The 22,187-nt window shown below is 53.8% G+C and overlaps 2 protein-coding genes across 3 annotated transcripts; one reads left to right on the forward strand and one right to left on the reverse strand.

The window, feature by feature from the left end:
- The first annotated feature begins 635 nt into the window (after positions 1 to 635).
- Positions 636 to 7,338, forward strand: SYDE1 (synapse defective Rho GTPase activating protein 1). 2 transcript variants are annotated; one of them, XM_016209346.2, is made up of 8 exons: positions 636 to 762; positions 2,231 to 2,572; positions 2,681 to 3,325; positions 3,472 to 3,686; positions 4,319 to 4,445; positions 4,688 to 4,848; positions 5,409 to 5,634; positions 5,959 to 7,338. In XM_016209346.2, the coding sequence occupies exons 1-8, from the start codon at positions 675 to 677 to the stop codon at positions 6,360 to 6,362; spliced, it is 2,208 nt and encodes a 735-aa protein (XP_016064832.1). In that variant the 5' UTR covers positions 636 to 674; the 3' UTR covers positions 6,363 to 7,338. The 2 variants fall into 2 exon arrangements, with proteins under 2 accessions (XP_016064832.1, XP_087672898.1); XM_087816772.1 differs by having other exon boundaries at positions 2,231 to 3,325.
- HACL2 (2-hydroxyacyl-CoA lyase 2) lies at positions 7,147 to 17,621 on the reverse strand. Its single transcript, XM_016209349.2, has 16 exons — positions 17,420 to 17,621; positions 16,841 to 16,985; positions 14,891 to 15,092; positions 14,643 to 14,770; positions 14,420 to 14,558; positions 14,219 to 14,330; positions 11,619 to 11,718; positions 11,387 to 11,484; positions 11,135 to 11,271; positions 9,794 to 9,928; positions 8,732 to 8,846; positions 8,479 to 8,648; positions 8,332 to 8,402; positions 8,180 to 8,251; positions 7,918 to 8,023; positions 7,147 to 7,792 (listed from the first exon to the last, which is right to left on the reverse strand). The coding sequence occupies exons 2-16, from the start codon at positions 16,973 to 16,975 to the stop codon at positions 7,614 to 7,616; spliced, it is 1,899 nt and encodes a 632-aa protein (XP_016064835.2). The 5' UTR covers positions 16,976 to 16,985; positions 17,420 to 17,621; the 3' UTR covers positions 7,147 to 7,613.
- Between the last annotated feature and the right edge of the window lie 4,566 nt (positions 17,622 to 22,187).

Here is a 22,187-nt window from a genome sequence, read left to right on the forward strand (position 1 = left end):
AGGACCTGTAAGTGAACATGCCTCCAGATGGTTCACCTCAAACACTTTCTGAGGGGCAGAGGCAATCAGGGCCAGCTCTGCCCTGCCCCGACCCCTGACCCACAGCATCTGTGAGCATCACACAACAGCTGTTTTGCGCCACTGAGTTTAGGGATCAGTTAAACAGCAGCAGTAACCGGAATTGGAGAGGAGGGTAGAATTAGATGGAGGAGGGAGGCACTAGGGTGGCATCCAGGAGACTAAGGAAGAGGGGTGCCGGGGAAAGGAGTGATACCAGGGCTTGCAACAGGTTACAGCATAAGATGGGGTCGGGGAGAAGATATGTGCAGGATGCGTTTTGGAGGTAAAGCCACGACAACTAGCAACCACCACGGAGAGGGGGGAAGAGGGCCCTGGGCTGTGCCACGATGTCGGAGCTGGAGCCCAGGCAGGCAGCCCGGAGCCCCCTTTCCTCCCCTCCTGGCCCTGGGCGACTACAACTCCCAGCATCGCTCGCTCGCTCAGGCCGCGGGAAGGGGAAAAAAAAAGTTTGGGCAAGCATTCCCGGAATGCGCTTCCTGCTGGCGCGGGGCGCGGGGCGCGGGGCGGGCGGCGCGGCGCGGCCAGGGCGGGGCGGGCGGGGGGCGGCCAGGGCCGGACCCAGGCTCGCGCTCGGCCCGGCCGGGGGCCGCAGCATGGCCGAGCCACTGCTCAGGAAAACCTTCTCCCGCCTGCGGGGCCGGGAGAAACTTCCCCGGAAAAAGTCGGACTCCAAGGAGCGCGGTGAGCGGAACAGGGGGCGAAGGCGGGGGCGCCGAGCCCCGCCCGGCCTGCAGGGGGTACTGGGGCCCAAGAGGAGTCTGCTGAGGGGACAGGGGAGCCCTGCTGAGCCCGCTGCGGGCTGGGGTGAGGGATCGGGGGACGGGCGGGAGTCCTGGAAGGAAGGGGCTGAGGGGAGAGGGGCGCGGACCGTTATGTGCGCCTAGCCCGGGATGCCAGCGCCGCGGGCTCCTTAGGAGGCCCGGGAGGGGGCCTCGCCCCTGACAGGAAATGGGGCCGATATGGACCGCCTGGAGAGGGAGGGAGGAGGAGCTGGGAGGCTGGGGCACTGGAGCCCAGTCAGGTCAAGGGGCACCCTGAACCCTAGAGACCCGGGATAGGAGATGCGGGGCGCCCTCCTGCAGGATGGAGACACCTGGAGCATCAATCATAGTAGGCACCCCTCATCCCACCTATTAACCAATGGCTGCGGCTGCATCCACTTAAGCAGTCCCAGAAAACTGTCCCCTTGATACAGGTGGGAAAACTGAGGCACAGAGCATTTGGGTAATTTGCTCAGGGTTAGTGACTTAAACAGCTCTTAGGACTATGCTCCTAATAGAGACCCGAGAGAGTCTCTGTGGGTAGAAATCAGAGGTGACAGGAGGAGGGAATCTGCAGGCAAGCAAGATGAGACCTTGAAGAAATGGGAGCTGCCTAGGACAGGAAGTCTGGGGAAGGAAGGAGTTAAAGGAGGGAGGCCAGATGACTCCTGGATCTGACCTCCCCGCCAGCCCTTCCCAGATTCCCAGAGTAGAGAGATGGGACTGGGTGCCCACGCACAAACAACACAGGAAACAGCCTGGGATGGGGGGGGGGGGGAGGACAGAGCAAAGGGGAGGCGCCAAGGCACTGACCATGGGGTTCTGGTCTGGACTGAGATGGCCCACTCCTGGTAGGGGCAGGGTTGGGACGACAGGCTTGATGAGGGGGGTGATACGCTGCAGGAAAGGAGAAACCTGTGCTGGCTGTCATGCCTGCTCCTGTCTTTCGAGCAAGCAAACCAGCGTCCACTGTGTGCTTGGCCATGACATGGGGGCTTAGGAAGTGCTCCCCATGCCTAGCTCCCTGAAGCCCCCCTTGGAAAGAGCATCGAATGCCCCCATGTCATAGGACAACACTGAGGTTCAGAGATGGGGAGTGACTTGCCCCAAGCCACCCATTGAGACAGGATGGGGCAGGGCTCCATTCCTGGGCTAGTGAGAGGGGTGGAGAGGCAGAGCCAGGGATGCAGAACCCCACCAGAGGACCCTTGAGGCTGGAGGCAGAGGGGCCTTAGGGACCTCAGGGACAAAAATGGGGTGGACTCTAAGCTGGCAACTGATCCCACTCCAAACAAATGTTCCAGCCCCTGCTGGGGGAAGAGTCTGGGCTGGGGTTGCTCTTTTGGGGGAGTCAGGGGTGTGGGTCTTACTCCCTTGCTCTCTGCCAGGCCACCCAGCCCAGCGCCGGGAGCCCAGCCCTCCAGAGCCAGAGCCCCAGGTCCTTGAAGAGCCCCAGGCTGGAGCAGAGGGCCCCCCCAGCCCTGAGGCATCCCGAAGTCCCTCACGAGGTGCCTACCTGCAGAGCCTGGAGCCCAGCAGCAGAAGATGGGTGCTGGGTGGGGCCAAGCCACCAGATGAGGCCTGTTTGGGGCCTGGGGTACCTGGCAGCGGGGAGCCTGCAGGTGAGATCTGGTACAACCCCATCCCTGAGGAGGACCCCAGACCCCTGGCACCTGAGACCCCCAGGACACAGCCAGGCTTGGGGGAGCCGGAGGGTGTGGCCCCACAAGGTGAGCACAAACCTTACCCAACCCCACCCTCGCTCCCCAAGATGACCACAGGCCTTAGCCCCATTCCAAGCCCATGTTGCGGAACCTTGAGGTCTGCTGTTCCCACAGGTGTGGCCCCTGCCAACTCCCCAACCAAAGCCTCCCGAACTAAGTCCCCAGGCCCCGCCAGGCGCCTCTCCATGAAAATGAGGAAGCTGCCGGAGCTGCGGCGCCGCCTGAGCCTGCGGGGCACCCGGGCCGGCCGCGAGCGCGAAAGAGCCGCCCCCGCGGGCTCCGTCATCAGCCGTTACCACCTGGACAGCAGCGTAGGGACCTCTGGGCGGGCAGCAGTGGCCGGGGGCTCTCGGGGACTGCTGGCCGGGTACCTCAGTGATGGTGACTCACCCGAACGCCCAGCAGGGCCCTTGTCGCCCACCGCCTTCCAGCCCTACGAGGTGGGCCCATCAGCCCGGGCGCCCCCGGCCGCACTCTGGGGCCGCCTCAGCCTGCACCTGTACGGGCTGGGAGGGCTGAGGCCGGCTCCCGGGGCCACCCCGAGAGACCTTTGCTGCCTGCTCCAGGTGGATGGGGTGGCCAGGGCCCGAACCGGGCCGCTGCGCGGAGGACCAGACTTCCTGCGGCTGGACCACACCTTCCACCTGGAACTCGAAGCTGCCCGGCTGCTGCGAGCCCTGGTGCTGGTGTGGGACCCTTGTGTGCGGCGGCACCGGCCCTGTGCCCAGGGCACTGTGCTGCTGCCCACGGTGTTCCGAGGTAGGATGCTTGGCTGCGGGGGAGGATCGGGTAGGGTATGGGTGCCCTGAGCACTAAGCCCAGTGTGGGGGTGTGGCTTAGAGTAGGAGGGCAGGGCACAGGAGCCCGTGGGGGCAGACTCCATTCAAGTCCCCTTGTGTCTTCAGGGTGCCAGGCCCAGAAGCTGGCTGTGCGCCTGGAACCCCAGGGGCTGTTGTATGCCAAGCTGACCCTGTCGGAGCAGCAGGAAGCACCCAACACAGCTGAGCCCCGTGTCTTTGGGCTGCCCCTGCAGCTGCTGGTGGAGAGGGAGCAGCCCCCGGGCCAGGTGCCCCTCATCATTCAGAAGTGTGTTGGGCAGATCGAGCGCCGAGGGCTGCGGGTAAGCCCCTTACCCCACACCCCAGCTAGCCCCAAAACCTCAGATTCCCTTCCCAGAATGCCCACTGTACAGAGGCCAGGCCTTCCCCCTGACCCTACCTTTAGTCCCAGCTTGGACAAGGCCCTAGACCATAGCACTCAGCCCAAAACCTATGGGTCATCCACCCAATTAGTGACACAGGATCCCAGGCCTCTGGAGTTCAGAGTCTCATGGCAGAAAGACATGACTCCAATAATAACTTACAAATGTAAAACTGTGGTTGGGATACGACTGAAGAAGCTGGGAGAGCTTAAAGCAGGACCTCACCTACTGGTTGGGGTAGTCAGGGAAGGCATCCTAGAGGAGGTGATAAGTGAGCTGAGGAGGAGTCAGAAGTTCCTGAGTCAAAGGATATGAGTACCAGGACAAGTGATCCAAGCATAGGGTTTACAGATCCAGGTTGTCCACACAGCCAGATAGGGACCCCATGACAGGTGTCAGAGGAGCAGGAAGGCAACCAATGGGGCTACAGCTAGCCCCCAACTTCTCAGCCTACTGCTACCCTAGCCCAGAACTCCAGCCCCCACTCCACTGGGCCCCAATCAGTTTGTGGCCCCAGCAAAAAAAAATCCCCTCTCTGCTCCCACACCCAGGTAGTGGGGCTATACCGTCTGTGTGGCTCAGCAGCTGTGAAGAAAGAGCTTCGGGATGCCTTTGAACGGGACAGTGCAGCTGTCTGCCTCTCTGAGGACCTGTATCCTGATATCAATGTCATCACTGGTCAGCATGCCTCTTCCCTCCCACACCAGCTACTCATTCAACCCTCACCTCATGGCAGTCCCTGTGGCCCCTCTGGGACCTCATGTCCCTGTGGCCCCTGTGGGACCTCACATCTTCTGTCTGACCTTGTTTTCACCTTCCTGCACCTGTCCTCCTCCTCCTTCCCCCCTCTCAGCCCCAACTGACCCCTCCAGCACCAGAAGCCAGGGTTGCCCTGACCTGAGTGGGCCCTGTATCCACAGGCATCCTCAAGGATTATCTTCGGGAGTTGCCCACACCACTCATCACCCAGCCCCTCTATCAAGTGGTGCTGGAAGCCATGGCCCGAGGGCCCCCAAGCAGGGCTCCCCCCAGTGCTGAAGGTACCCGTGGGCTCCTCAGCTGCCTGCCAGATGTGGAGAGGGTGAGTTGGGCCCAGGTGGGAATGGGTAGGACAGGGAGTGGGCTGACATTAGTAGAATATTTCACCCATGCCTGGGCTGGTAATGGCCACAAGCTTGTGGCACCAGAAAGTAGGTGCTATTAGTATCCCCACTTCATAAAAGTGGAAACTGAGGCCCAAAGCAATTGAGTGAGCTACCCAAGGTTGCACAGCTAGGATATTTCAAAAACACAAATTCTAAATACAGGTCTGTCAACCTCCCACAAGGGAAGTTCCTGGTTATAGGATCCTGGACAAGTCCAGATCCTGGACAAGTCCGGGTCCTCTCTGTGCCTCAAAACCCTCATCTATAAAATAGGATTAATATCAACCCTGCCTAACACAGAGAGGAATGGGTTCAAGTCCAAGCTTTGCCATTCCAAAGCTGTTACCTTTGGTCTCCTCTCCAGCCAAATGGGATCATAATACTAATACCTAATGGTTAAGTCTTAGCTAGGTTATCTCCCAGCTAGTAGAACCTCAGTGTTCCCATTCTGAGCCCCCTTAGTCTCCCTCATGCCCTCCCAACCCTCTTTCCTCAGGCCACGCTGATGCGTCTCCTGGACCACCTGCGCCTCGTCTCCTCCTTCCACGCCCACAACCGCATGACCGCGCAGAACCTGGCCGTGTGCTTCGGTCCTGTGCTGCTGCCGGCGCGCCAGGACCCCAGCAGGCCCCGCATCCGCAGCTCTGGCCCGGGCCTTGCCAACACAGTGGACTTCAAGCGCCACATCGAAGTTCTGCACTACCTGCTGCAGGCCTGGCCAGGTGAGTCCGCCCCCGGCTCACGCCGCCAATCCAAGCCAGGCCGCCGCTCAACGCTTTTTCTGGCAGCCAATCAGATTCTCAGGCTTCAAACAAGCCACGCCCCCTAGTCAGGGTAAACCAGTACATGGTTGCCTCAGCAACCAGTTCAGATACAGCCAATCCACGCTTGACGCTGCTTCTTAACATGCCAATCAGACCAGTTGCCTAAGCAACCAGCTCAGCCAATGATATCGTGACCGGCCTTGTTACCTAAACAGCCAATCAGAGGCCTGGCTGCTACCTTTATAAGTAGTGTCATCAAAAGCCCTCCCTCTCCTCCTGCAGATCCCCGCAGGTCCTCGGAGGCCCCGGACCTGGCCCCGGACCTGCGGCCCAAACGACAGCCTCCGCTACACTTGCCGCTAGCAGCTCCCGAAGTAGTGACTCGGCCCCGTGGCCGGGGTGGTCCCGAGAGCCCCCCGAGCAACCGCTACGCCGGCGACTGGAGCGTTTGCGGGGGAGACTTTTTGCCCTGCGAGCGCGACTACCTTTCCGGGCCCGACTACGACCACGTGACGGGCAGCGACAGCGAAGACGAGGACGAGGAGACAGGCGAGCGAACGGGTGCCACCGACTTCGAGGATGATTTCGAGGCGCCCTTCAACCCGCACCTGAACCTCAAAGACTTTGATGCCCTCATCCTAGACCTAGAGAGAGAACTTTCCAAACAGATCAACGTGTGCCTCTGAGCCGGGCGGGGCGGGACCCCGGTTACTAAGGGCCGGGCTCCTGGTTGCTAAGGCAGTGCCCTAGCCAGGGAAAGGGACCAGACCTGTCTTTCCGCCTAGCTCCTGATTGCTGGGGAGCTGCCTAGCGACCAGCCAGCCAAGTGCTGGGATTTTATTTCTCGTTTCCAGCGCTAAATTATTTGGGTACTGGTTGCAAAGGCCAGGGACTGGGGATTTTGGGGACCAGCAGTTGTGGCCATCTTTTCTGAGTACCATCTTTTCCCGCTTGTTGGGCTGGCTGGCCTGTCTTGCCTCCCCTTGGCCAAGAAAACACCAGTTAATGTGAGCATCACCCTGGGATGGTTAAACGCCCCCCAGTCAATCCTCTTGCTGCTGCCAACCAAATCAGTATTAGCTTTAAGCACTGCACACTGCTTCTCCCTCCCTTAGAGGGTCCAAGGACTATGAGGAGGCACTATTTGGGGTGGGGCCAAGGGCAGCCCCTGCCTCAGCTCCAGCTGGATAGGGCAGCCTGGGGCTTATAGAAAAACAACTGGCTTCCCCACTCTCTCCCAGGGAAAACGCCACAATTGCCTTAAACCAGCAAATGGAGATAAGTAGAGGTTGGCCCTTCCCCTCCCCAACTCTTCCTCAGCATCCCTGAAAAAATTGAGCACTTAGAAGACCTCCCTTTTGGAGGGGCCCCACCTGAAGTGTCAGGCTGGGGGCACTTCGGTACGGAACATATTTATTGCCTCCGTGCGTGTGTGTCTGTGTGTGAGGATGAGTGTGTATGGACATGTCTGGAGCAGGAGTGTGGGGCTCTTTCAGGGACCGCAGCATGGGGAAAGGGTTCCCAATGCTGGGCACCCTGAAATCCCCAGTACTGGTGCCTCAGTGAGTCCTAGAGTTCCAGTGGGAGAGTAGGGTCCCCTCCTGTGTACCCCTCATTCCCCTCGCTTCCATCTTTGTGAACAATAAATCAATATGCACAGGTTCTGGGATGAGTACTTGGGCCCACATGGACCAGAGGTGGTTTATTCAGTGTGTAAGAAAATAGGAGAGAAAGGGCACAATTAGGACCACAAGAAAAAGGCCCCAGAGCTTGCCAGTGCTTCCAGGGAGACTTTCTGAGCCCTGACCCCTCCAGCCCCTCCCTGACCTCAGGGAGGATTGTAGGGTCACTGGCCCCATGGGATAGGCCCAGGGGAGGCAAGGATGAGACTCCAGGCCCGCTAGGCAGTCCAGGGGTAGGAAGGCACCCACGAGGCCCTACACAGCAATGGAGCCATCGCGGAAGTCCGTCCTCCCAATGAGGACGTTGACCACGACTGGATGGCCATCTCGGCACTGTTGCTGGGCATCACGAAGCACCTTGGCCACCTGATCCTCATTCTCCCGTGAAAGCAGCAAGCCCTGGGCCCCCAGACCTATGGCTGCTTTGTGATAATCTGAAAAGGGAGGTCAAGTCAGATGTGACAAGGACCCAGCCCAACCATGTAGCCAGCCCAAGAGAGGAACACACACCCAGCCAAGCCCAAGCTGGGTATAGCCTCCCCCATGCCAGGCCCCTCACCAGTGTAGGCCAGGCCACAGGCCACATTGCTGCCCAAAGAGGGCACCTGCTCTCGAGAAATCTGGGTCCAGCCAGCATCATTCCCTATCAAGGCCATCACTGGGATCTGCAGGGAGAGGAGGAGGCCAGACCACAATATTCAGCCCCCAGGCTTGGCTAGCCAGAGGACACAGAGACAGACAGAAATAACTCTGTCCCCAGCCCAGCCCAGCCCCGATGACATCTCCCAGAACCCCAGGCTTCACCTGGGGCAGCCAGTTACCTTATGTCTGACAAAGGTGTCAAATTCGATGAGGCTGTACCCAAAAGCTCCATCCCCAAACAGGCACCAGACCTGAGGTGGTATAGGACATGGTTGGGATAGTTCATGGCCCAAAGAGAAGCAAGCCTCATGCCTCCAGTGCCCTGACTCACCTCAGCATCTGGCCGGCACAGTTTGGCCCCAAGTGCAAATCCTGCACCAACTCCCAGAGTCCCGAAGGCCCCTAGGAGAACCAAGAGCAGGTGGGTGTGAAGGGGACTGAATGGTACAAGCTACCCCAGGTGTAGGCCCTTCCTTACCAGGATCAAGCCAGCAGAGGGGGCCACGGGGCTGCACCAGGTGGGCAGCAGTGCCCACAAAGTCCCCGCCATCCACCACCAGAATTGAGTTGTCGGGCAAAGTTTCCTCCACCAGCTGCAGCACCCGCACCGGGTTCAGGTGTTGGGCTACAGGCATCACCGCCTTCTCCCTGCAATAGAGCAGTGCAGGTCAGCAGGACCAGCAGCAGACCCTGCTGGGAACCCCTCAGCCTTCATGTCCACCAGCCCCCACCGAAAGGACTGCTCCTTCTGCTGGTCGGCTTGCCGAAGCTCCTCTGCCCAGTCTGAGGCCCATGTCTGGTCCTGAAGGCCCTCCACCAGCTTCAACACAAAGGAGCCCACATCTCCTGGGGAAGGAAGAGGGCACAGCTGCAGGGAGGTGGCCTCCTCCTGCCCTTCCAGTACAAGAGGCCCCAAGACAGCAGGAAGCCAACAGTAGCATTGGAGCAGGAGGCAAGGAGGCAGGCCAGGGGTGCTCCTTGGGCAAACTGGGAACACGCACCCCAGCGCCAGCTGGAATCAGGGTAGGGCAGCCAGGGTGACGCCGCCTGCCCCCATCATGCCTCAGATCAGGCAGTCCTATCAATCCTTCCTCTCTTTCACTAAAAACACCTCTATCTGCCAAGCATCTCTCTATAACCCAGGCACACAGAGTGCTTGTGAACAAATATACGAGCTGGTGATGATGTACTTTTCATCATCTGCATTCAGAAATGACCACCTGGAGGCTCAGAGAAGCTGCTTCTCCTCCCTGTCCATCACCAGGCCTTGTCATTTCTGTCCTGACCCTGTTTAACAGACCCCTTGATACCGCCTGGCCCTTCCAACTCCCTGCCCACCCAGCTGCTATAGCAGACCTTCCCAAATATGAATGCAACAGTGCCACTTCTCTGTTTAACACAGAGTTCCCTGTCACCAACACTGCAGGGAAGTCAATGTCCTTGGAACTATGAGCAAAGTGGGGCACAGAGAGGCCATGGGAGAGGACTGAAGAGGGGTGGAGGTTATGACAGGATGACAGAGGCCTCAGGGGCCAAGGAGTGAGCGCTCTGTCCTAACAGCAGCGGGCAGCATGAGAGGGTTTGCAGCAGGGGTCATGATCACATGCACATTCCCAGGCCTTCCCTCTGGTGCACACCCACATTTGTCCGTCAAGAAGCAACCATCAGTCTGAGAGCCAAATATACCCCATAGGGCAAGGTCCAGAACCCAAAATCCAACTCAAGCTAGCTGCAGCAGAGGCCGGGAAGAGAGGGCCCAGAAGGAGCACGTGTGGGGGGCATTAGGGGCTCACCCTGCACAGCCTCCTGGGGCTTCCAGAACATGTCTGAGTTGATCAACATATCTTTCCGGTTACGGTTGACAATGATGATCTTGCTGCTTCGGCTGAGGACACGGCCATAGGACAGGCGGAAGTCACACACAATTCCTAGGGTGGGATAGGGGAACAGTGGATGGATGGCCAGTGTCCTGGGAGGTGCCCATTACCGAACTTAACCCACTGGAGCACACTGAATACAAAAGGGTACCCATTCTTTTTCTTTTTTAAAAAATATATCTTTACTGATTTCAGAGAAAAGAAAGGAGAGGGAGAGAGAAAAACATCAATGATGAGAGAGTCATCAATCAGCTGCCTCCTGCATGCGCCCCACGGGAGGTCGAGCCCGCAACCCGGGCATGTACCCTGACTGGGAATTGAACCGTGATCTCCTGGATCATAGGTCAATGCTCAACCACTGAGCCACGCCGGCCGGGCAGGGTACCTGTTCTTTACCTCTCCCTGGACCCATGCCACCTGCAATGACTTTGTAGCTCCCCAGCCCATCCTGGGCTGGCCTCAGGATGTGCTTTGGCCAGCAGAATGTGTCAGGAGTGCTGGCATGCATTCCTGAGACCAGCCTTCAATATGCCTTGCAACTTCCACTCTCCCTCTCTTAAAATAAACTTGCTCCCCCAGCCCTACATGTTCCCCATCCTCCACCAAGTGAACCAGCCCAGGCCAGCCTGCTGGATGGTGAGGAACACGGAGGAGGAGATATAGGGAAGAGTGAGAACTCAGAATCCCAGCTGAGGCCATGCTAGCTCAGCTATAGCCCCAGCCAACCCCCAAGTATCTGAGCTAGCCCAGCCTGATTGGCACAGCTGCCCTCTTGCCTCCCAACCACAGACTCCTGAATGAGCCCTGCCAAAAGCAGAAAAACTACCACCTTACCTGTAGATGGGCCTCTAGAAATAATAACTGCATTTTAAGGCACTGAGTTTGGGAATGGTTATAGCTATCAGCAATAGCTAACTGATACAAGTATTATGTGTCAGCAGACTTCAGAACACTTTATGTGAAAATGTATATGCCGTATGTGTACATGCTGTATAAAGTATATATACTGTATAACACATGCAAATGCTGTGCAGAAAGTGCCACACTCTCTGTGTGTCCTCCTTTGGGCAAAGCTGAGTCACAGCACACAACTGCAACCTGGCAAGAGTTCACCTGAATTTCAAATTCAGAGTTGTTCAAAACCCTTGCCAGGAGAAGGGGTAGGGCCAGTGAGTACCAGAATAGTAGGGGCAGGATCACAGGGCAAGGGAGATCCTGGAGAGAGGAAAAGGGAAGGGTGAGGAGGCTGAGGCCCACCTGCCAGGAGGACAACGTCTGCCTTCTTCAGGGCGGCACTTCGGTTCTGCCGGATGTGGAGGGGGTGGTTTCGGCCCAGCAACCCTCGTGCCATCCCACCCAGGAAGCAGGGGACACCCAGGGTCTCCACGGCAGCCCTGCAGGTCCAGGTAAACAGAGGTAAGTATGGCCAAGGGCCTGCCCATCCCCACAGGGCACCAGGGGACCAGGGATCAGGAATGTGACAGTAAAGGCAGGGCTAAGGCTTCTCACCGAAGCTTGTCTGCAGGTGTCGGGGGCAGTAGGGCCTGGCTCCCCAGAACCACAAGGGGCCTTTTGGCCCGGCTCAAGATCTCCACACAGCGCTGAACCTGGGGGAAGAGGTGGGGCTCAAAGAGCCGACCCTGAGTCACCACAAGCCTCCAAAATCAAAGCCCCAATGCTGACTCAGGGACAGGCTGTCCTGCCAGGTGGGGTCCTTGGCCAGGGAAGAGAGATAATTTACCTGCTGGGGGGATGCCTGGGGGATGTCCAGAGGCAGGGGCCCTTCAGGACGAGGCTCCCAGGCTCCTGCAAAGAGATTGGCCAGGTGATTCTCTAAGTACCTGCAAAGAAGAGAGGAAAGGGTGGTTACCAGGATTCATTACTGAGGTTCTAGGAGCTGAAGGAGGAGAGGGCCAGGAGGGAAGTGGGACAGGCACAGGGGTGGTCAAGCAATAGCCCAGAGCCAGACAAACCCCAGTGGCCAAGTCTCTAGCAGCCAGTTTCCCCTTGGAAGCTTCTGATGACCACCCCAACCTGATACAGACCCTCAGAAACAAGTGTCACAGGCATAGAGTGCCAGGATCAGGGCCACAGCAACAGGGTCAGGCAGAGGTGGCTCTGCTGCTTCCTAACTGTGTGACTTTTGGCAAATGACTTAAGCTTTCTGAGCATCCCACAGTGTAAAATGTAAAAGGAAACCTCCTTCCCATGGTTCAGTCAACTATCCATTCAGGATATAAAGCACTTTGCAAAACCCTCCATCAGTGGCAGCTATTAACATCATCAGTACGCTTGCCTCTCACTGGCTTCTGACATCCCTTTCTCTGTCTCCTTACTCATTGGGTCACAGGGCCCTGACTTTCCATAAAGCCCCATGCAGGGCTCTGAAGATACACAGATAAATCCTGCTCAGCTCTGCCCTCAAGAACACCCAATCCAGCCAAAACCAGATACATGGGTGTTGGCAGGAAGCAGTCAGAACCAGAAGCTTCTGTTTCTCTTTGGAGTCAAGATGGAAAGAATGAGAAGAGGCCAAGGGAGGAACCATTGAAAGAAAAGGCAATTTTTCTGCTTAAAAATTCTGCCTTCCAGGTAACCAATCAATGTGTCTCTCATATCAATGTTTCTCTCTCTCTCCCCCTTCCTCCTTTTCACTCTCTCTAAAAATCAATGAAAAAAAATATCCTCAGTGAGGTTTAACAAAAACAAACAAAAATTCGGACTCCCAGATATGGTTACTTACCACTTCCTATGTGTTAGGACCTCTGAACCCCCTTCTCTATTTCTGGTTCCCTAACCACGTTGCAGGAAGGCTAGGAGACACATTGCCTTACATTTGACATGACACTGGACTCAGCCCTGTTCTTATTTAAGATAATAATGATTAATTATTTTATACTTCAGCATTTGCACTATCAAAACGATCTCATTTTATTCTTCATAGACTCTTAATCTAGAGAGAAAAGCAGGCAACATCCATTTTACAGATGAGCAAGCTGAAGTCAAGAAAGGTTTAATCACATTATATGTAAGTCAAATCATTACGCTGTACACCTTCAACTTATAGAGTGCTGCCTGTCAATTATAGCTCAACAAAAATGGGGGAAATGGTTTAATCGTTTGCTCAAGTTAACACAGCTATTTAGCAGCAGTCCTGGGATTTGAACCCATGTCTCTAGACTTTTATTTCATTCATTAGATAGCACACAGCTCTGTGGGTAAAGCACTAAAGGCTCCTCCAGGCTGAATTCTCGTATGCCATTAACAAACTGGATGACTTCATGCAAGTCATTAAGTAAAATACCTTAATTCAAAGGGTTGTTATAAAAGACATTGAGTAAAACTGCTACTCCTTGAGCTGCACCTCAAGGCACATCTCCCATGCCCAGGGTTCAGGAACTTGTCTGTCTTGTTCACTGTCACCCACGCCCATCCTGGTACCTGGCACATAGTGGCACTCACTAAATATATGGAGGACTGGAAGGAGCAGGGGCAAGGATAGGCAAAGGGGGGGGATGATTCTTCTTCCTCCTGTGCTGTTTCAGCCAGGCCTACCTCAGTGGTGACCAAAAATGGACCTTTTGCATACCCCTACTCAAGCTGTGCCCCTACCTGGAACCCATCCTATCTGCTCAACTGAAGGAAGTGCCCCTCAAACACCTTAGCTCTTCTAAGAAAACCTTCAGGCTTGTCCCAAGCTAGCCCCACTACCCTGCTCTCTCCAAGATCCTGCCACTTGCCACTCAAAGCCCCAGAGTGAGCTGTGCCCATGTCATGGGCCTGCAGGGACCCACTGTCCTTTCTCCAGGCACTCAAATGTGATCCATCCATGTCTCTGTATCTCTCAGCCACTACCCAGATCCAGGCCACCATCACCTCTCATCCTGGGGACAACTACACCTCCTCCCTGGTTTCCCAGCTTCTACCCAACCACAGTCCATTCTCCAAACAACAGCCAGAAGAAACATAATAAAATCCTGAAGTAGGGTATCCCAAACCTCTGATTAAGGCCCTGCAATGCTTCTTAACAGAGCTGAGATTAAAAGTAAAACTGCAGGCACTCCCAGTGGGCCATGCTAGCTGCTCTGAACTCAGCCCCTGCCCCTTCTCCTCTTTGCTCACCTGCTGCTGCCACACAGGCCACCTTGCTTTCCCAACCCACTAAGTTTGTTCCTGCCTCAGGACTTTTGCATATGCTATACCCTCCACCTGGAATGCTCTTCCCATGATTGGCTCCTCTCAAGTGATGTGCAAATCAACGAATGGGTCAAATGAGGGATAAGTGCTAGCAAGAGGTTGCAGGAGAAGGGAGGAGGGCATGGTGGGGGTGGGGCTACGCACCAAGAAACTCCTCGACCCATAAGGCCCTTGGGCGGCTTGGCTGGCACCATCTCCTTCTGGACCATGAAGTAGGGATACAGCACATCAATGGGCAGCTCCACAAACACTGGGCCTAGGGAAGCAGGGAGAACACTGAGCCTGCCAGGCCTCCCTAGCCCCAGGTCCTAGGACCTGACCACTACCCAGCCCTCTAACACCTACCTGGGGTCCCTGACTGGGCAACAGCCATTGCGGTCCTCAGAGTGGGAATGATGTCCCGCACCCTGTGCACAGAAGCACAGAACTTGCAGAGTGGCCGGAACAAGGACATCTGATCAATGGCCTGGAGTGCACCCCGGTTCTGGCGGAGATGGTTTGAGGGGAGTTACCATGTGAGCCCTTTAAACCTCTCTGGAGCCCCCACCACCTCCTGAGGACAGGGCACCTGCAGCAGAGTACTGGCGGCCCCACCCAGAAGCAGTACTGGGGACTGGGCTATCTGGGCATTCTTCACTGCTGTCACTGTGTTGGTGAGGCCAGGGCCTGCCGTCACTGCCACCACGCCCACAGTGCCTGGAACACAGACCCTGTCACCCTCTGCACCCATGCTCATCCTCCTGGTCACCCCCCAAAAAACCCTGCCCCTCAAAGATCCCCCATCCCAGCCCCCAGCCCTCTCCACTCTGCTCTCACCGGTCAGGCGGGCCACAGCATCAGCAGCAAACACGGCCGTGACTTCATGGCGTGTGTCCACCACACGGATGCCCAGCTTCTCACAGGCCACCAGCAGCGGGGAAATATGCCCACCAACCAGTGTGAAGAGGAACCTCACACCATGAGCCCTCAGCACGACCGCCACGCTCTCCCCACCATGCCGGATGCTCACCTTGTCCACCTGAGTCCATGAAGCAGAAGAGCAAGACTGTCAAGAACCAGGGCAAGGGTACCAGGGCAGGTGGGAAGAGGTGTGATCTCCCACATCCAGGAAGGAGAGAGGGAGCAGGGTCAGAGGGCTGGGGAAGGCACATCATTTTACCAGATCCTCATGTCATTACAGTTGATCCTGAACAACACAGGGGTTAGAGGTCCCAAGCCCCACACAATCAAAAATTCACGGATAACTTTTGACTCCCCCAAAACTTAACTACTAATAGCCTATTCACTGGAAGTCTTATCAATAATATAAGCAGTTGATTAACACATATTTTGTGGGTTAACACATATTTTGTGGGTTAAATGCAGAATATACTGTATTCTTACAATAAAGTAAGCTAGGGAAAAAATGACATTATTAAGAAAATTATAAGAAAAAATATACTTACTGTATTCTGTTATTTATTGAAAAAATCTGCACATAAGTGGACCCATGTTAGTCAAGGGTTAACTATATATCCTTTTTCAGCTAAGGGGACCAAGACTTGCACAAGCAAGATTCAAAGTCCCATAAAATCAACACTGTTAAGCACCCTGCTCTACACTGTCAGCCCAGGGATGGTGGGAAAATCAGGGAGAGAGGGGGAAGGTGGATCTACAGCACCCAGGGAAGAAGTGTGGCCAACAGCCAACAGCACAAGGCAAGAGTTACCAGCTATGACTCCAGAACTGCCTGCCCTCAAATATCAGGGCCTGGTAGCCTGACTGTTGACTCCAACCTACCAGGTTCCCTCCCATTCACTGGGCCAGGCCCAGCTGATGGGCTGCCCACCATCAAATGCCTGGCAGTGGGAGCAGGCCTCCCAGTCCCAGATTCCACACAGTCCCAAACACCAGAGGACTTTGCCTTAAAGCTCCCCAAGTCCTCAAGGCCAGTGGCGCTGCTTGTGTCTAAAAGAGGAATGACTGAAAATAGGTCAAAGTTGCTCCAGGCTAGGAGAGGAAAAGCTGGGGAACGGATCTGGGGAAGGGGTAAATTTCTAAGAGAGGAGCCAAGTAGTTCAGAGCCAGGTCTGCAGGGTCAGCTTTTCCCCAAAGAGGTCATCTGAAGCAAGCTACCACACAACCTCTCTGAGCCTCAGTTTTCTCTGAGGAAAATGCAGACAGAAACAAGGGCATCTATTCAGGAACATGTTGGGTATATGAAATAATCCCTCTGAAACACTGAGCTCAGCAGGGAGCAATTGTCACAGCTCAGCAGAGAGCAACTGTCTCTGGTGCTTGTCTCCCTAGCAGTAGCACTGACACCACTGTGGTCTGTGAAAAGGGTTCAAGCGCCCTGGGGAAGGAGGTGCATGGGGTGTTGAGTGCCCTGGCTGCTGTAGCTTCCCCGTTATCTCTTTTACATATATACATATATATACATATATATGCATCTTTATTGATTTCGGAGAGGGAGAGAGACAGAAACACCAATGATGAGTCATTGATCCGCTGCCTCCTGCAAGGCCCCTACTGGAGATCGAGCCCGAAACCCAGGCATGTGTCCTGACCAAGAATGGAACCACCATCTCCTGGATCATAGGTCGATGCTCAACCTGTGAGCCACGCCCAGAGGGGCCCTATTATCTCTTACAAGGCAAATTCCAAGGCTCATGTGCTTGGCAATAGGGGTAGGGCCCTGGAAAGAATCTCCTGACAGCCCCTCGAGCAGGGAGCTCGGCCCTCCTTTGGTTGCCCCCAGCTCGCCTCCCATAGGTGGCCCCGCACCTTGTGCGTCAAACGATATAAGAGCCCCAGGCGATGCGCGGCACCCAGCACTGCAGCCACCAGCGTCCCGCAGACCAGGAGTAGGAAGGAGGGGAAGAAGTTCCCCGCAGGGGCGGCGGCCGCGGAGACCTCCATAAGGTGACACCTAAAGGAAAAACAGCAGTTCCAGTGCCTGAACTCAAAGATAAATTATCCGGAAGGCACGCCCCTCTCCCACACGGATCTGGGCCACGCCTCTTCCCCGGAGTTTCTGCATGGCCACGCCCCTTACGCTGCAAAGCTCGTTCCAAAGCTATGCACCTCCGGGGCCAGGCCACGCCTCTGGGGATCCAGACCGAAACCCTTGCATCGCTGGGCTCCCAGCCTTATGTCGCCACCACCCAGACTAGGCGACTACAGGTCAATGCGACTTCAAAATAGTTATTTTCCCGCTTACCTGCTTCTCAATGGATCGCCCCTCTTTTACGTCAAGATGCCGAATGTCAGCCCCAGTGGAGAGCCCCCCGTCTACGTCACCAAGAGTGATGAGGACACGCCCCAGGTTGGTGGGCGCGACCCCTCTCCTCAAGCGAGACCCACCCCCAAGAGAGCGCCGAAGCCCGAGCCTGACCCCGATCCCGAGGTTAGGTCACACCAGGTTGTTTCCTCGACACCCGGGACACTTCAGCCTTTACCTACAAGAAATGGCGCTGACTCCAGAGGAATTCCGCGCACCTTCTTATCACTTGACCAAGGGCACGGCCGCGCTCCTTTCGCCTACACTGCCCTGGAGCACCCTACAGCCTGGCCCCTTGCGCGTGCGCAGAGCTGAGGCCACGCTCCTGTGCACTAGCAGCTCCTTTAAGACCTCTGTCTCTACTGGCCGCCTCGAGCACAGGCCCCGCCTTTTCTCTCCTTTCATTGGCTCACACTGCAAGCTTCACGCTCTTCTGTACAGGAGGCCACGCCTATCGGCGTCTGCCATTTGCCAAGACCCTCTCGGGCCCACCTTCCGTGCTCTCCCATTGGCCCCACATTGCAGGCCCTTTTTCGGGCCTTCCGAGCCCAGCCCTGTGGCCTAACCGCTTCAGGTTGGCGGGGCCTGGAAGGTCACGGGCCCGCTGCCCGGAGTCCACCACCCGAGGCCTCTTCCCAAACACGTCCCGCCCCTCGTTCTGGCACCAGGTCCCGCCTCCTAGGGTACCGCACCCAGGCAACGGCGGGCCCCGCCCCCTCCCGTAGGCCCGCCTCCGCTGTTGGCCCCACCCCACTTCTTGGGGTTTCTCTGCTCCAAGTGCTGGGGAACCGACCCTCTAAAGCCCGGTGGCCCCTCGTTCTAGCCCGTGTTCCACCGTATTCCAGCGGTTTGGCCTCGGGAAAATGATCGCCGCATCAGTAATGGGGGAGTAATTCTGGTACCGAGCGTCCTGCTTCTGTCCAAGACAAATCCTGCCATTTTTACACTGGCTTCTATCCCGTGTCAACTTTGGGGATTTTCCTCTAAGGATTACACTCCATCGTTAATTTTATCTTCCACTGAATCATTACTAGATTTTAATTTAACTCATTAAAAAAATTTTCACAACAAAAGAAAGAAAAAAATTTTTTTAAAAAAACTCCTTTGGCCCCACATTCTCTACATGTTGCTGTCCCTTTGCTCCTATTTTTAGCGAAATTCCTCCACTTGCTGTCCACCTGAGCCCTCCTACTTACCTTCTTGAATCCACTCTAAACAGGCTTTTCCCACACACACACCCTGAGAGCTGTTCTAGATTATTCCAACAGTCTCCAAACGGGTCCCCTCTTCTTTCTGTTTCTCACCTACCAGCTTAACCCCACTCTCCCTGCCTATAATTAACAGGATAAAATGCAAACTTCTTAGAAGGGGCTTCTAGGCCTAATTAAACTCCTAAAGCCAATAATGAAATAGTGATCATTATTTTCTGTCAAGTACTTATGTGCAAGGGCTGTTCCACACACTTTTGACATATTAACTCATTTAATTTTCACAACACCCTGTAAGGGAGATGTATTATCATTATCCTATTTTACAGATGAGGAAACACAGAGAGGTTAAGGAACTTGCCCAAGGTCACACAGCTTGTAAGTGAAAGAGGCAGAAAGTGAACTCAGGCAGTGCTGCCTGGGCTCCCATAGTGGGAGCACCTCAAGAATGGGTACCATGTTTCAACCATATGGCTTCTCCATGCCTACAGGGTGTAGTGTTTGGGGCCCACCCAGATCCCCTTGTGCTTACATCGGATTTCATTCTAAGTGAGTTGGGAAGCCAGAAAGGATTTTGACCAGACTAAGTCACACAAAACATGCACACGATTGTTCATAGGAGCCTTATTTGTAATAGCCAAAAACTAGAAAAATCAAAATATCCTCCCATAGGTGAATGGTTAAACACACTGTGGTCCATCTTCACCATGGAACACTGCTCAACAATAAAACATGTAGGTTCAGGAGCCACCACAAGATGTGCCCCCGTGGTATGCGGATTGTTTTGAGCTAACGGCAACCAAGACCCTGCAGGCTCAAGAGAAATTTCTGCCCTACCTACCTGGAAGGATTTGAATTAAGGACCTTGCCCATAATAAGAGATTATCAGAAATAACCTTTTTTGGCCTATCTATAGGGCAGGGCAAACTTCTAATTACTGAACATCTGCTCCTTAACATCCTGCTATGACCTTCCTTCCCTCTGAAGCCACAAAGTGCCTTATGTTATCCTTAGCTCAGAATGTCAAATATGCTTCAGTTTCCCTTTATGTCTTTGAGCCTCTCATGTATGAAGGGTTCCCATAAATATGTATGTAATTAATTTGGTCATTTTCTCTTGCTAATCTGTCTCCTGTCTATTTGATTATTAGACCTGCTGAAAGAACCTTAAGGGTAGAGGAAAGTTTCTTCCTCCCCTACAAGGAATAAACTATTGAAACACACAACTTGGATGAATTGTAAAATAATTATGCTCAGAGAACAGATTTGTGGTTGTCAGAGGAAGGGGAAGAAGGGGATGAGGGTGAAGGTGGTCAAAAGGTACAAACTTACAGTTGTAAAATAAATAAATCCTGGGGGTGTAATGTACAGCATGGAGACTATAGTTAATAATATGTTTGTAAATTGGAAAGCTGCTAAGATCCTGCTAAGATGCAGGTAAATAAGTTCTGAAGATGGATAGCGGTGATGGTTGCTCAACCACGTAAATGTATTTAATGGCACTTAAAATGGTTAAGATGGTCAACATTGTTTTATTGAATTTTTTTGTTTTGAGGGAGAGAGAGAGAAAACAACAACAACACATTGATAGGAGAGCAAAACATCAATCACATCAATCAGCTGCCTCCTGCATGCCCCCTACTGCAGGGATCAAGTCCAAAACCCGGGCATGTGTCCTGACTGGGAATGGAACCGGCAACCTTTTGATGTATGGGACAGCACTCCAACCAACTGAGCCACCCAGCAGGGAGATCAGAAATTTTTTTTAAGCTTGTAGGTCGCCAGACCATGAGAGGCCTTCCCAGGGCTTGAAGGACAGCTCTTACATTTCAAACTGGATGCAGTGAATGGATGACTCTTCAGGCTATAGTCCCTGGAGTGGGGTACTGTATGTATTAGAAGGAGGGGTGCATGGATATTGTGTGACTTTGTGTCTGGCTTATTTTATTTAGTATAATGTCCTCTAGGTTCATCCACATTATAGCATGTGTCAAAATTTCTTTCCTTTTTAAAGCTGAATTATATTTAATTGTATGTATATCCACACATTGCTTATCTATTCACCCATTGATGAACACTTGGGTTGCTTCCAGCTTTTGGCCATTGTGAGTGATACTGCTATTACCATGGGTGCACAACACGTCTTCGAAACCCTGTTTTCAATTATTTTGCATGTATATCCAGAAGTTGAATTGCTACATCAGATAGTAGTTCTATTTTTTTATTTTTTAACGAGCCACCATAACGTTCTCCAACAGCAGCTGCACCATTTTATATTCCCACCAACAGTGCACAAGTGTTCCAGTTTCTCCATATCTCTGCCAACAGTTGTTATTTTCTGGGGGTTTTGTACTAACCATCCTGATAGAAGTGATAACATAACTTTTAATTCATCATTTTGCCAACAGTCATTCTTTGTTTAATTTTGCCAATGCTTCCCCCAGGAAAGAGATAGAATGAAAGCCCTATCCTAACACAAACAAGTGTCAAATTCTGTTGCCCTGGCTGGTGTGGCTCAGTTGGTTTGGCATAGTCTTATGCACGGAAAGGTCACCAGTTCAATTCTTGGGCAGGGCACACGCCCAGGCTGTGGGTTAAACCCCTGGCTCGAGTGCCTACAGGAGGCAACCGATCTATGTTTCTCTCACATCAATGTCTCTCTCCCCTTCTCTCCCTAAAAAATCAATAAAACTTTTTCTTTAATTCTGTTTTCCGAAAGAGGGAGTTAAGGTGGCCAAGCCATACTAAAGGAACACTACAATCCATGTTTCCCTACATGACATTCATGTACTATTCCTGACTAATTGTATTCTAGAACCACCCAATTCCCCCAAAATTGTACCAGCGTGAAATGAGCTGAGAAAGTTTCAGTAGAGGCCATGGGGACAGAGGACAATGAGGAGCCTCCCAGAGGACAAAGCTAGATATGGAAAGAAAATGAGCCATCTTTACTCCTTATAAGTTTTTAAATCTTGCCCCTCCGTCTTTAGCATCTGGATAGTCGCAAGGGGAGGGATGGGAAGGCAAAGTGTTTCAGCTGAGTGAGAGAAGCCAGATGCAAATCGCCATGTATTAAATGATTCCGCTTACATGAAATACCTTTAGAATGGCAAATTTTATAGTAACAGAGAGTAGATTAGAGACTGAGAGGAGGGGGAAATGGGGAATCATTGCTTAATGGACACAGAGTTTCAGTTTAAGATGGAAAAAAGTTTGGGAAATAGACCCTGGTGATGGTTGCGCTAAACTGTGAATGCGATTAATGCCACTGAATGGTACACTAAAAAAAAAAAAAGGTTAATACAACAAATTTTATGTTGTCTATATCTTACCACAATAAAATGTTTTAAATTCCCCCTTCTTTCCTTTTCTCCCATCATGCACCAAAAGAATAAATGATCCAAAGGGAAGAGAGCCGAGGATAATCATGAAAACAGCCGCAGTTAGGGGCACAACCCTGCAGGAAAAATAAAGGCAGCCTTGGGCCCGGCCGGGCGTGGCTCAGCGGTTGAGCATCGACCTAGGATCCAGGTGATCAGGGTTCGATTCCCGATCAGGGCACATGCCCCGGTTGCGGGCTGCAGCCAATCAATGACTCTCTCACCATTGATGTTTCTCTCTCTCTCCCTCTCCTTTCCTCTCTC

Source organism: Miniopterus natalensis, chromosome 4, assembly GCF_054644295.1.
Source record: "Miniopterus natalensis isolate mMinNat1 chromosome 4, mMinNat1.hap1, whole genome shotgun sequence".
Lineage (NCBI taxonomy): Eukaryota > Metazoa > Chordata > Mammalia > Chiroptera > Miniopteridae > Miniopterus > Miniopterus natalensis.

Excerpts from the sequence above, each read along its gene's own strand:
- SYDE1 (XM_087816772.1), top strand. The coding sequence starts at position 675 with ATGGCCGAGCCACTGCTCAGGAAAACCTTCTCCCGCCTGCGGGGCCGG. Across the intron at positions 3,326-3,471 it reads GCTGCCCACGGTGTTCCGAG|GGTGCCAGGCCCAGAAGCTG; the intron begins GTAGGATGCTTG and ends TTGTGTCTTCAG. Across the intron at positions 3,687-4,318 it reads TCGAGCGCCGAGGGCTGCGG|GTAGTGGGGCTATACCGTCT; the intron begins GTAAGCCCCTTA and ends TCCCACACCCAG.
- HACL2 (XM_016209349.2), bottom strand. The coding sequence starts at position 16,975 with ATGGAGGTCTCCGCGGCCGCCGCCCCTGCGGGGAACTTCTTCCCCTCC. Across the intron at positions 11,719-14,218 it reads ATGGGTCGAGGAGTTTCTTG|GTACTTAGAGAATCACCTGG; the intron begins GTGCGTAGCCCC and ends TCTTCTTTGCAG. Across the intron at positions 8,024-8,179 it reads ACACCTTTGTCAGACATAAG|ATCCCAGTGATGGCCTTGAT; the intron begins GTAACTGGCTGC and ends CTCTCCCTGCAG.